Below are 13,876 nucleotides of genomic sequence, written 5' to 3' on the forward strand. Positions count from 1 at the left end.
ACTTGTTGTTGTTCAGTCGCTTAGTTGTGTCCGACTCTTTGCGACCCCATGGACTGCAGCACACCAGACTTCCCTGTCCTTTATGATCTCCCTGAGTTTGCTCAAACTCATGTCCATTGAGTTGGTGATGCCATCCGACCATCTCATAAGATGACACAAACAGATGGGAAGATATACCATGTTCTTGAATTGGAAGAATCAATATTGTCAAAATGACTATAATACTCCAGGCAACCTACAGGTTCAGTGGAATCCCAATCAAATTACCAATGACATTTTTCACAGAACTGAAACAAATTTTTAAAGTTTTATGCAAATACAAAAGATCCTTAAAAAAAAAAAAGATCCTGAATAGCCAAAGCAATCTTGAGAAAGAAAAACGGAGCTGGAGGAATCAGGCTCCCTGACTTCAGACTATACTATTAAGGCTACAGTAATCAAAGAAGTATAGTACTGGCACAAAGACAGAAATATATTAATAGATCAATGGAACAAGATAGAAAGGCCAGAAATAAACCCTTGTACCCATGTCAATTAATCTATGACAAAGGAGGAAAAACTATACAATAGAGTAGAGACAGTCTCTTCAATAAGTGGTGCTGGGAACATTGCAGCACATGGGTGTAACCTTAAAAATGAAAGAATGATCTCAGTTCATTTCCAACGAAAACCATTCAACATCACAGTAATCCAAGGCTATTCCCCAACCACTGATGCTGAAGAAGCTGATCAGTTCTACGAAGATCTACAAGACCTAGAACACCAAAAAAGATGTCCTACTTATCATAGGGAATTGGAATGCAAAAGTAGGAAGTCAAGAGATACCTGGAATAACAGGCAAGTTTGGCCTTGGAGTATAAAATGCATCAAGGCAAAGGCTAACAGAATTCTGTCAACAGAATGCACTGGTCATAGCAAATTCCCATTTTCGACAACATAAGAGCCAACTTTACACCTGGACATCACCCAGTGGCCAATACCAAAATCAGATTGATTATATTCTTTGTAGCCAAAGATGGGAAAGCTGTATACAGTCAGCAAAAACAATACTGGTGCTGACTGTGGCTCAGATCATCAGCTCCTCATAGCAAAATTCAGGCTTAAACTAAAGAAAGTGAGGAAAGCTATTAGGCCATCAGGTACAACTTAAATCAATTCCCCTAGGAATATACAGTGGAGGTCACAAATAGATTCAAAGGATTCGAGCTAGTAAACTGTGCCTGAAGAACTGTGGACAAAGGTCTGTAATATTGTACAGCAGGCAGCAAACCAAACCATCCCAAAGAAAAAGAAATTAAGAAGGCAAAGTGGTTGTTTGAGGAGGTGTTACAAATGATAGAGGAAAGAAGAGAAGCAAAAAGCAAGGGAGAAAATGAAAGTTACACCCAACTAAATGCAGAGTTCCAGAGAATAGCGAGAGAGAGAAAAGGCCTTCAATGAACAATGCAAAGAAATGAAAACAACAGAAAGGGTAAGACTACATATCTCTTCAAGAAAATTGGAAATATCAAAGAAACCTTTCTGCCAAAGATGGACACAATAAAGGACAAAAATAGTAAAGACTTAATAGAGGCAGAGAGATCAAGAAGAGATGGAAAGAATGCATAGAAGAACTGTACAAAAAAGATCTTAATGACCTGGATAACCGCAATGGTGTAGCCTCTCTCTCAGAGCTAGACATTCTGGAGTGCAAAGTCAAGTGGGCCTTAGGAAGCACTGCTGCCAATAAAGCTAGTGGAGGTGATGGAATTCCAGCTGAGCTATTTAAAAATCTTAAAAAGATGATGCTATTAAAGTGAGACACTCAATATGTCAGCAAATTTGGAAAACCCAGCAGTGGCCACAGGACTGGAAAAGGTCATTCCTCATCCCAATTCCCAAGAAGAGCAATACTAAAGAATGTTTAGCACCAGACAGTTGCACTCATCTCCCATGCTAGTAAGGTTATGCTCGAAGTCCTCCAAGCTAGGCTTCATCATTATGTGAAACTAGAACTTCCAGATGTTCAAGCTGGGTTTAGAAAAGGCAGAGGAACCAGAGATAAAATTGCCAACATTCGCTGGATCGTAGAGAAAGCAAGGGAATTCCAGAAAAACATCAACCTCTGTTTCACTGACTATGCTAAAGCCTTTGACAGTCTGGATCATAACAAACTGTGGAAAACTCTTAAAGAGATGGGAATACCTGTTTTCTGAGAAACCTTTATGTGGGTCAAGAAGCAACAGTTAGAACCCTGTATGGAACAACTGACTGGTTCAGAATTGAGAAAGGAGTATGACAAAGCTGTTTATTGTCACCCTGTTTATTTAACTTATACACAGAGCACATCATATGAAATGCTGCATGGATGAGTTACAAACTGGAATCAAGATTTCTGGGAAAAATATCAACAACCTCAGATATACAGATGATACCACCCTCCTGGCAGAAAGTGAAGAGGAACTAAAGAGCCTCTTGATGAGAGTGATAGAAGAAAGTGAAAAAGCTGGCTTAAAACTCAATAGTAAAAAAATTAAGATCGTAGCATCCAGTTCCATCACTTCATGACAAATAGAAGGGAAAAAGGTAGAAGCAGGGACAGATTTCCTCTTCTTGGGCTCTAAAATCACTGTGATGGTGACTGCAGCCATGAAATTAGCAGATGATTGCTTCTTGGCAGGAGAGTGATGACAAACCTAGACAGAGTGTTGAAAAGCAAAGACATCACTTTGCCAACAAAGGTCCATTTAGTCAAGGTTATGGTCTTTCCAGTAGTCATGTATGTATGTGAGATGTGGACAATAAAGAAGGCAGAGCACTGAAGAATTGATGCTTTTAAACTGTGATGCTGGAGAAGACTCCTGAGAGTCTCTTGGAAAGCAAGATCAAATCAGTCAGTCCTAAAGGAAATCAACCCTGAATACTCTTTGGAATGACTTAGACTGAAGCTGAAGCTCCAATACTTTGACCAGCTGATGTGAATAGCTGACTCACTGGAAAATACCCTACTGCTGGGAAAGATTGAAGGCATAAGGAGAAGAGGGAGACAGAGGATGAGACGGTTGGATGGCATCACTGATTCAGTGGACATGAACTTGAGCAAACGCCAGGAGATGGTGAGGGATAGGGAAGACTGGAGTGCTGCAGTCCATGGAGTTATGAAGAGTTGGACATGACTTGGTGAACACGAACAACAACATGTAAAAGAATGAAACTAGAACATTATCTGTCCCCATACACAAAAGAAAACCCAAAATGACTTAGACCTAAAGTAAAACAAGCTACTATAAAGCTCTTCGGTTCAGTACAGTTCAATCACTCAGTTGTGTCCAACTCTTTGTGACCCCATGGACTGAAGCATGCCAGGCTTCCCTGTCCATCATCAACTCCCAGAGTTTACTCAAACTCATGTCCATCTAGTCGGTGATGCTATCCAACCATCTCATCCTTTGTCACCCCCTTCTCCTCCCGCCTTCAATCTTTTCCAGCATCAGGGTCTTTTCCAATGAATCAGTTCTTCGCATCAGGTGGCCATCGTATTGGAGTTTCAGCTTCAGCATCAGTCCTTCCAATGAATATTCAGGGTTGATTTCCTTTAGGATAGACTGGTTGGATCTCCTTGCTGTCCAGGGGACTCTCAAGAGTCTTCTCCAACACCACAGTTCAAAAGCATCAATTCTTTGGTGCTCAGCTTTCTTTATATAGTCCAACTCTCACATCCATACACAACTACTGGAAAAACCATAGCCTTGACTAGATGGACCTTTGTTGGCAAAGTAATGTCTCTGCTTTTTAATATGCTGTCAAGGTTGGTCGTAACTTTTCTTCCAAGGAGCAAGCATCTTTTAATTTCATGGCAGCACTCACTATCTGCAGTGATTTTGGAACCCAAAAAAATAAAGTCTGTCACTCTTTCCATTGTTTCCCCATCTATTCTCCATGAAGTGATCGGACCAGATGCCATGATCTTAGTTTTCTGAATGTTGAGTTTTAAGCCAACTTTTTCACTCTCCTCTTTCACTTTCATCAAGAGGCTCTTTAGTTCTTCTTTGCTTCCTGCCATAAGGGTGGTGTCATCTGCATATATGAGGTTTTGATATTTCTCCAGCAATCTTGATTCTAGCTTGTGCTTTATCCAGCCCAGCATTTCTCGTGATGTACTCTGCATATAAGTTAAATAAGCAGGGTGAAAGGATACAGCTTGGACATACTCCTTTCCCAATTTGGAACAGTCTGTTGTTCCATGTCCAGTTCTAACTGTTGCTTCTTGACCTGCATACAGATTTCTCAGGAGGCAGGTCAGGTGGTCTGGTGTTCCCATCTTTTGAAGAATTTTCCAGTTCGTTGTGATCACATACAGTCAAAGGCTTTGGCATAGTCAATAAAGCAGAAGTAGATGTTTTTCTGGAACTCTCCGTTTTTCATGATCCAATGGATGTTGGCTATTTGATCTCTGGTTCCTCTGCCTTTTCTAAATACAGGTTGGTCATCTGGAAGTTCATGGTTCACATACTGTTTAAGCCTGGCTTGGAGAATTTTGAGCATTACTTTACCAGCATGTAAGATGAGTGCAATTGTCTGATAGTTTGAGCATTCTTTGGCATTGCCTTTCTTTAGGATCGGAATGAAAACTGACCTTTTCCAGCGTTGTGGCCACTGCTGAGTTTTCCAAATTTGCTGGCATTTGAATGCAGCATTTTCACAGCATCATCTTTTAGGATTTGAAATAGCTCAACTGCAATTCCATCACCTCCACTAGCTTTATTCATAGTGATGCTTCGTAAGACCCACTTGACTTTGCATGTCAGGATGTCTGGGTCTAGGTGAGTGATCATACCATCATGATTATCTGGGTCGTGAAGATCTTTTTTGTATAGTTCCTCTGTGTATTCTTGCCACCACTTCTTATTATCTTCTGCTTCTGTTAGGTCCATACCATTTCTGTCTTTTATTGTGCCCATCTTTCCATGAAATGTTCCCCTGGTATCTTAATTTTCTTGAAAAGATCTCTAGTCTTAGAGGAAAATATAGGAAGAACATTCTTTGATGTAAATTGCTACACTCCTTTTGGAATCACCTCCTAGTGTAATGAAAATAAAAACAAAAATAAACAGATGAGACCTAATTAAGCTTAAAAGCTGTTGCACAGCAAAGGAAACCATAAACAATATGAAGAGACAATGTACAGAATGGGAAAAAAAGACATACAAGGAATTAATCTCCACATTATACAAACAGCTGATGTAGCTCAATATCAATCAATCAATAAAAACCCAATCAACAAATGGGCAGAAGATCTACATAGACATTTCTCCAAAGAAGATATACAGATGGCAAAAAAGCACATGAAAAGATGCTCAACATCACTAATTGTTAGAGAAATGCAAATCAAAACTACAATGAGGTATCACCTTTCTGACCATCAAAACTAAATTCTAGAGAGGGTGTGAAGAATAGGGAACCCTCCTACACTGTTGATGGGAATGTAAATTGGGACAACCATTACAGAGAACAGTATGGAGTTTCCTCAAAAAAACTAAAAATAAAACTATCATATGACCCAGTCATCCTACTCCTGGGCATATATCTAGAGAAAACTGTAATTCAAAAACGTACATACACCCCAATGTTCACTGCAGCTCTAATTACAGTAACCAAGACAAGGAGGCAACCTAAGTGTTCACTGACAGATGAATGGATAAAGAAGACGGAGTACAATATACAATGGAATATTGTAGTATAGATTATAATGGAATATTGCTCAGTCATAAAAAAGAAATAATGCCATTTGCAGCCACAAAGGCAATTCTATAGATTATCATACTAAGTGAAATAAATCAGAAAGAGACAAATATATCACATATATATGGAATATTAAATGAAACTAATGAACTTATTTACAAAATACAAACAGATGCCAGGGTTTGAAAACAACCTAATGGTTACCAAAGGGGAAAGGATAAGTTAGGGGTTTTGGATTAACATATACATACTACTATATTGAAAATCCACAAGGACCTACTATATACTACAAGGAGCTCCTCTACTCAACAATCTGTAAAAACCTATTTGGGTAAAGAATCTAAAAAAGAACAGATATATGTATAACTGAGTCACTCTGCTGTATACCTGAAACTAACACAGCATTGTAAATATAAACTATTCATGTATGTGTGTGTGCTCAGTCATGTCCGACTGCAACCCATGGACTTTAGTCCACCAGGCTCCTCTGTCCATGGAATTCTCCAGGCAAGACTACTGGAGTGGGTTGCTATTTCCTCCTCCAGGGGATCTTCCTGACCCAGGGATTGAACCAGCATCTCTTGTATCTACTGCATTGGCAGGTATATTCTTTACCACTAGCACCACCTGGGAAGCCCCTTCATAAGCTAGAAAAAATTTAAATTACATTTAAAAATTAAAAATTTAGTGAACATACAGGAGTTTTAATGACCAGAGCTGGAAATAATTCATTATTTTTAATACTAAGGAAATTATATTTCATTATAATACTGTTTGATTTTTTTACTGAATTACAAATTTCTCATAAAATTGGTTAAACACAATATTACATTTCTTTTCATGTAGTTTTTATTATATAAACCAGTAACTATTTTCAATATTCTAAGTTATTTTACAAGCAGTATTTAATAGAATCTTGTGGTTGTAATGGAACTTTGTGATCATCTGACCCAGGACCACCCCCCACGACTGCCCGAGCCCTTGTCACTGGCCACCAGTCATCGCGTGCCTCCCTGCCACCCTGGGTCCACTGCCTCAGCTCCACCCAGAGGCCAGTTCACCTGGCCTCCTCCCTCAGAGACCACTCATTTCTTTAGTTAGAAAACATTTCCACATTGAAGCAAAACTGGCTTCTACAAATTTGTCCCAGTTCTGGTCTTGGAGTCTTTTTTTCTCACCCTTGGCTTCCCTGGTGGCTCAGATGGTAAAGAATTTGCCTGTAATGCAGGAGCCCCAGGTTCGATTTCTGGGTCAGGAAGCTCCCCTGGAGAAGGGAATGGCTACCCACTCCAGTATTCTTGCCTGGAGAATTCCATGGACAGAGGAGCCTAGAGGGCTACAGTCCATAGGGTCTCAAAGAGCCGGATGTGACTGAATGACTGACACATTCACTTGAGTCTCAACAGATGAAAGATTGGGCTCCTAGGGTCGGGGGGCACTGTTGAGTATCACAGCACTTGATGGAAGGAGATTGAGAGGGTGACCCTTTTCCCAGCTTGCTCACTTCACATGTTCTGGTGCTCCTGCCTGCCCCGAGGATCACAGCCGCCTGTGCCACTACTGTTGGTGACAGTGTCACACTTGCAGTGACAGCTCAGCGAGTACCTCTTTCTTCCCCAAAGTGAGTCTTCAGATATTCAAAGACAACTGTTACGTTCTGTCTTTAAATCTCTTTATTTTCTAGACCCAAAGCCCAGGTTTTAACCAATTCCATGGGGTCCTGGGTTTGGAGACCTTCAGCTGATGGTTCTTTCAGGCAGGGCTCAGATTGGTCAGTGTCCGCCTCAGTTTGGCACTGGAAACCAGACACGGAACCCCAGCTGGGATCTACCGGATAAGTAGAGCTGAACTATCACCTCCTTTTGGTTTTAAAGAAAGCAGGACTCAAATCTAATTAGAAGAAACTTGTAGTTTTATGTGGGTGTTTTTATGCCACTGGTCAAGCCTAAATGAAGTCGACCTTACAGGCATCTGTCCTGAGAAATGGAGCAACTTCCTCTTTGCCCACTGCTAGAGCACACACCGCTTAATACTCAAATAATCTTTCAGATACAGCTTGAGTAGTAGTGTGAACATGTTGTACACTTAGGCAGGTGAACCTTTCCAATTTTGATTAATAAGAGGGAGCAGTCTCAACTATTAAACAAAGTGGTAAATAAAAGTTACAACTCAAAAGTCTCAAATTACAAGAGGAAATACTCACTTTTAAACAAAATCCTGTTTGACACAGTTTCTTTCCTAATAATTTTCAGTCATTTCAAACTTTGGACTCAAGTTTTTTCAGTCTCCAGATGACTGTGTTGGGCCACACAATGTCTGTGGTCCCAGCTACAACCTTCTTAACCATTATGTTGGGGACACTAACATATGCCAGGCACTAAATGATATGTATATAATTTGTGTGTACCCTGTATGTATATTTGTACCCAGACACTATTTTCCTATAAAAAAAAGTTTATCACTTATAAAGCAGGATTTATTACTCTCATTTTACAGATAGAACAAATGAAGTACAAAGATGGTAACTTGGATACTGTCCTGTAATAATTAGAGGATCAATAGATATATGCAGTTACATCTTCCTGAACATGGTACCACTTCTCATAAATATAGCCTAGTACAACTGTCAGAGGCTGAATTAGCTGCCTCTGATCTTAAGCGGCTACCGTTTTAGGTCTGATATTTGCTGGACGTATTTTTTATTCCCCAGCGACAGGGACAGTGTGTGAAAATGAGCACAGGGTCCATGAGTTCCAGACCATGTTCAGGTTGCTCTGATTTACTTCAGGACCAATATACCACAGGACAGCCCCAAAGCACTGTGCCCTTGCAGGGCTTAGTCAGCGTTATTTCCTTCCAAGTCCCTAGCCCTGAGCTGTGATGTGGTAGAACTTGATAAATCTTGGTGGAATTTAGATATTGGAGAAGTTAGATGCTTATCATTGCAAAAGAATCAATCGCAGGGACTTCCCTGGTGGTCCAGGGGCTAAAACACCACCCTCCCAGTGCAGGGGACCAGGTTCGATCCCTAGTCAGGGAACTAGATACATAGCACATGCCGCAGCTGAAAGATCCCACGTGCCTCAACTGAAACCAAGTGCAGCCAAATTAATTAATTAAAATATCTTAAAAAAAAAGAATCCATCCCAGGCCTATTGCCCTCCCACTTCTACCTGCATGTTTCTCAGGTACCAGTCATTGAGAGAATGAATGAACTTGTGTTCCTACTCATCAGGCACCATTATAAATCAATGCCAAAACTTAGCCTTACATCTCCTTCCCCTTTTCCCCACCCAGTAAGTGAAAATGGTGACCACCTTGGCAGATGGAGGAGACATGAACACAGTCGTGGTAAAGAAGTTTCTCCACTCCAGAATTACCCAAAGGAAACAGCTGAACCCCACTACGCACAGAATCATAATCAACTGGACTTGGAGTCTGCAAGATGTCAGGGGAGCCTTGGCGGAAAGGCTGATCAGCAGATGTGAAAAATACCACACTCTTCTGGCATTTGCTGTTGCTTGCTGAACTGTGAAGAACTGCATGAACTCTGTTTAAGCTGCTTTCTATACCATTGCCAATCACCTTTTTGGACTTGGAAGTGCTATTTTCCTATTGACACTTGCATTATTTCATTTTGCATGCATCCAGTGATTATCCATAAGCAACATATGTAATCTGCGCATATATTTTTTAAAGATCCATCCATGCAAAATGGTAAATAAAGTCTAAATTCTATTCTTTTTTGCAAAGTTATAATCATAGCCCATGTCATTAAAAGTTTAAATTGGTTTCATATAAAGATCAGTGTAATAGGTCTGCATATACTTTATAGAAAATTAGCTTCTATAAAGATTTTTTCACTGTTTACTAGTGAAATGAGATAAGCAAAGCTATTTATAAAAGGCCTTATGTCGTGTACATACATTGTCTTTGAAATATTTGTGATTTAGTTTATTGCTTGTAAAAGAGAAATTATATAATTTATTTAGTAAATACTATTGTAAACTATAGTTTTATTGAGAGAAATAAAATATTTTGTTCTCAATTGTGGTTTATGGTCTTCATATTTTTTCCTTTTGTTAATAAAAAAGAAGTAACTTTGACATTCCTCATTTTTACATATTCTAGACTGCTAAATAAACTGACTCTCATGATAGATGAAAATTGAGAGAAAATTCTCCAGGCCCTGAGAAAAGACTCAATAACAGATCCTGCTCCGTTTGCTCAAGATTTTTTCCCAAATGTCCTGGTGTTAGTCAGCTTTCACTGTGTTATATTGTGGTAACAATCCCCAAATCTCTGGATTGGGGATCCAGAGTATCCTCTAGGACATGCCACTTTTATGGCAGAAGAAAGTGATCATGGAACCATGGAGCTCAGAAAGCTAGTGCTTAAATATGGTTTATAGAACTTCTGCTCACATCCCACTGGCCAAAGCAAAAGACACTGACAAGTCTGATGTCAAAGAATTGGGAAATATACTTTTCATATAGGAATAGACATAGCAGAGGGGGACAATGAATATTTTAAGCAGTTAATACATCTGTAGGGGCTTCCCTGGTGACTCAGTGGTAAAGAATCCACCTGCAAGAGACACAGGTTCAAACCCTGGTCCGGGAAGATCCCACATGCCATGGAGCAACTAAGCCCATGCACTGCATCTATTGAGCCTGTGCTCTAGAACCCGTGCTCCATAACAAGAGAAGCCATGGCAGTGAGAAGCCTGTGCACCATAACAAGAGAGTAGCCCTGCAGCAACAAAGACCCAGCACAGCCAAATATAAAGAAAATTTTTTTTTTTAAATATTCACTGGAAGGACTGATGCTGAAGCTGAAGCTCCATACTTAGGCTACCTGATGCAAAGAGCCAACTCACTGAAAAAGAACCTGATGCTGGGAAAGATTGAGGGCAGGAGAAGGGGGCGACAGAGGATGAGATGGTTCGATGACATCACTAACTCAATGGACATGAGTTTGAGCAAAATCCAGGAGATAGTGAGGGACAGGAAGCCTGGTGTGCTGCAGTTCATAGGGTCACAAAAAGTCAGACACAACACTGACAGAAGAACAATGATTTAAAAAAAAAACACATCCAGAACGTCTCTTGAGTGTCCCAAGCAGCAGAAGCTTAAGAGGCTGTGTACTCATACACTATGGAAAAAATCATTAGAAAGCAAAAAGACATTCCTGGTAAATACTCAATGTAAAATATTAATGCTGCTGCTGCTACTGCTACTGCTAAGTCGCTTCAGTCGTGTCCGACTCTGTGCGACCCCATAGACGGCAGCCCACCAGGCTGCCCCGTCCCTGGGATTCTCCAGGCAAGAACACTGGAGTGGGTTGCCATTTCCTTCTCCAGTGCATGCAAGTGAAAAGTGAAAGTGAAGTTGCTCAGTCGTGTCTGACTCTTCTCGACCCCATGGACTGCATGCAGCCTACCAGGCTCCTCTGCCCATGGGATTTTCCAGGCAAGAGTACTAGAGTGGCAAACTGATTCTCATAAGCAAGCATGGTATTAGCTTTTGTAACTACATCTTGGAGCCATGGTATAAGTAGTAATTTCACTTGCAGAGCTGGTGCTGGGACTTAGTCCTGGATCGAGTTGTCAATGGGAAATTCTACTGAAATGGACTGTGGAGGATTCTTGCTGTCTCTTGCCTTGCTGTCTCTAGTATCCACATGTGCTAGCAGATGCCCGTTCTTCCTACAGGGTTTTTCTTAACTGGAATCCCACTCTTAACCCCTCCTATTTGTAAATCTACCCATTTATCTAAGCATGGGTCCTTGAGCGCACAACCCATTGATTGTATAAGGGTCATAGATGTATATTATTAGGACCATGAAATAATATGCACAAGTCGAGTATGCCTTTGTGTATATGGGGGCTTTTTCCATGAAGATAAAGGCTATAATTTCCATCAAATTTACAGTGACAGATCCAAGAACTGTTAGGAAGCACTATTTTGAGGCTTAACTCAAATACTACTTCAGTGCCATAAAGCTGTCTATGATCCCCAGCTCCCTCCCCCACCATCATCACCCTTGGTCAGCCTGTGGGCATCTCACTTGTCTCAGAAAATCTCAACACTTTGTACCTTTTTTCAATGTTGGAAGTATAACTTAAATATAATAAAGTATACAGCTACTAATTGCATAGTTCAGTGAATTTTTACATATAAATGCACCCTCAATCTCTAGCAAATTACCAATGGCATTTTTCACAGAATTAGAACAAAAAAAAATTTAATTTGTATGAAGACAGAAAAGACTCTGAATAGCTAAAGCAATCTTGAGAAAGAAAAATGAATCAGGAGGAGTCAGGCTCCCTGATTTCAGATTATATTACAAAACTACAGTAAGACAATATGGTACTGGCACAAAAACAGAAAAATCAATGGAACAAGATAGAAAGCCCAGAGACAAACTCATGCTTCTAAGGCCACCTAATCTATGACAAAGGAAACAAGAATATACAATGGAGAAAAGATAATCTCTTAATAAGTGGTGCTGGGAAACTGGATAGTCACATATAAAAGAATAAAATTAGAACACTCTAACACTGTACACAAAAATAAAATCAAAATGGATTAAAGACCTAAATGTAAGGCCTGATACTATAAAACTCTTAGAGGAAAACAAAGGCAGAACACTCATTGAAATAAATTGCAGCAAGATCATTTTTCACGCACCTCCTAATGAAAATAAAAACAAAAAAACAAATGGGACCTAGTTAAATTTAAAAGCTTTTGAAGAGCAAAGGAAACCATAAACAAAACAAAGACAATTTCAGAATGGGTGAAAATGTTTACAAATGAAGCAACAAGGGAGTAACCTCCAAAATACAGACAGCTCATGCAACTCATTATCAAAAAGACAACCCAATTAAAAAATAAGCAAAAGACCTAAATAGACATTTCTCCAAAGAAAACATACAAATGCCCAAGAGGCACATGAAAAGCTGCTCAGTAAAGCTAATTATTAGAGACATAAAAATCAAAACTACAATGAGATATCACTTCATACCAGTCAAAATGATTATTATTAAAAATCCACAAACAATAAATGCTAGAGAGTATGTGGAGAGATGGGAACCCTCGTACATTGTTGGTGGGAATATAAATTGGTACAGCTACTATGGAGAACGGTATGGAGGGTCCTTAAAAAATTACAAATAGAACTATCATATGACCCAGCAATCCCACTCCTGGGCATATACCCAGAGAATAAAGGATACCTGCACTCTGACGTTCACTCACTGCAGCACTGTTCACAATAGCCAAGACACGGAAGCACCTAAATGTCCATCAACAGAGGAATGGATAAAGAAGATATGATACATATATATAATGGAATATTGCTCAGCCGTTAAAAAGAATGAAATAGTGCCATCTGCAGCAACATGGATGGATCTAGAGAGGACCATAGTGGGTGAAGTAAGTCAGAGAGAAAAGGAGAAATCTTATATGACATTCCTCATATGTGGAATCTAAAAAGAAACGATACAAATGAACTGACTTACAAAACAGAAAGAGACTCATAGAGAATAAAATTATGGTTGCCAAGGTGGGTAGAATGGGGTGCAAGATAGCTAGGAAGTTTGGGATCAATGTGTACACACTACTATATTTTAAATGGATAACCAACAAGGTCCTACTCTATAACACAGGGAACTCTGCTCACTGTTATATGGCAGCCTAAATCAGAGGGGTGCTTAGGAGAGATGGATACATATATATGTATGGTTCAGTCCCTTTGCTGTCCAACTGAAACTATCACAACACTGTTAATCGGCTATATTCCAATGTAAAATTAAAAAAAAATTAAAAAGACATACAGATGGCCAAGAGATGCAAGAAAAGTTGGTCAACATAGATAATTATTAGAAAATGCAAATCAAAACTACAATGAGGTATCACCTTACATTGGTTGGAATGGCCATCATCACAAAATCTATAAACAATAAATGCTGCAGAGGGTGTGGAGAAAAGGGAACCCCCCTACACTGTTGGTGGTAATGTAAATTGGCACAGCCACTATGGAAAACAGTATGGAGGGTCCTTAAAAAGCTAAAAATAGAGCTACCCTATGACCCAGCAATCCCACTCCTAAACATGTATCAGAGAAAACCATAATTTGAAAGGATACATGCACT

General features: G+C 39.7%; 1 protein-coding gene and 1 long non-coding RNA gene across 12 annotated transcripts in view; one reads left to right on the plus strand and one right to left on the minus strand.

The window, feature by feature from the left end:
• Window positions 1-9,769, plus strand: part of PIP5K1B (phosphatidylinositol-4-phosphate 5-kinase type 1 beta) — a 345,687-nt gene extending 335,918 nt beyond the window's left edge. For all 3 annotated transcript variants that reach the window (XM_086415457.1, XM_086415462.1, XM_086415461.1), the window contains one exon: window positions 9,019-9,769. In XM_086415457.1, the coding sequence (XP_086271583.1) occupies window positions 9,019-9,021 (3 nt within the window). In that variant the 3' untranslated portion in view covers window positions 9,022-9,769. The remainder of the gene's footprint in view (window positions 1-9,018) is intronic.
• Window positions 1-13,876, minus strand: part of LOC147366993 (uncharacterized) — a 93,647-nt gene that overhangs the window by 19,789 nt on the left and 59,982 nt on the right. The window lies entirely within an intron of this gene.

The sequence above is a fragment of the Bos grunniens genome, chromosome 8, assembly GCF_055505025.1.
Source record: "Bos grunniens cultivar Pamir isolate PY7600 chromosome 8, Bosgru_T2T1.0, whole genome shotgun sequence".
NCBI classification, from domain to species: Eukaryota; Metazoa; Chordata; class Mammalia; order Artiodactyla; family Bovidae; genus Bos; species Bos grunniens.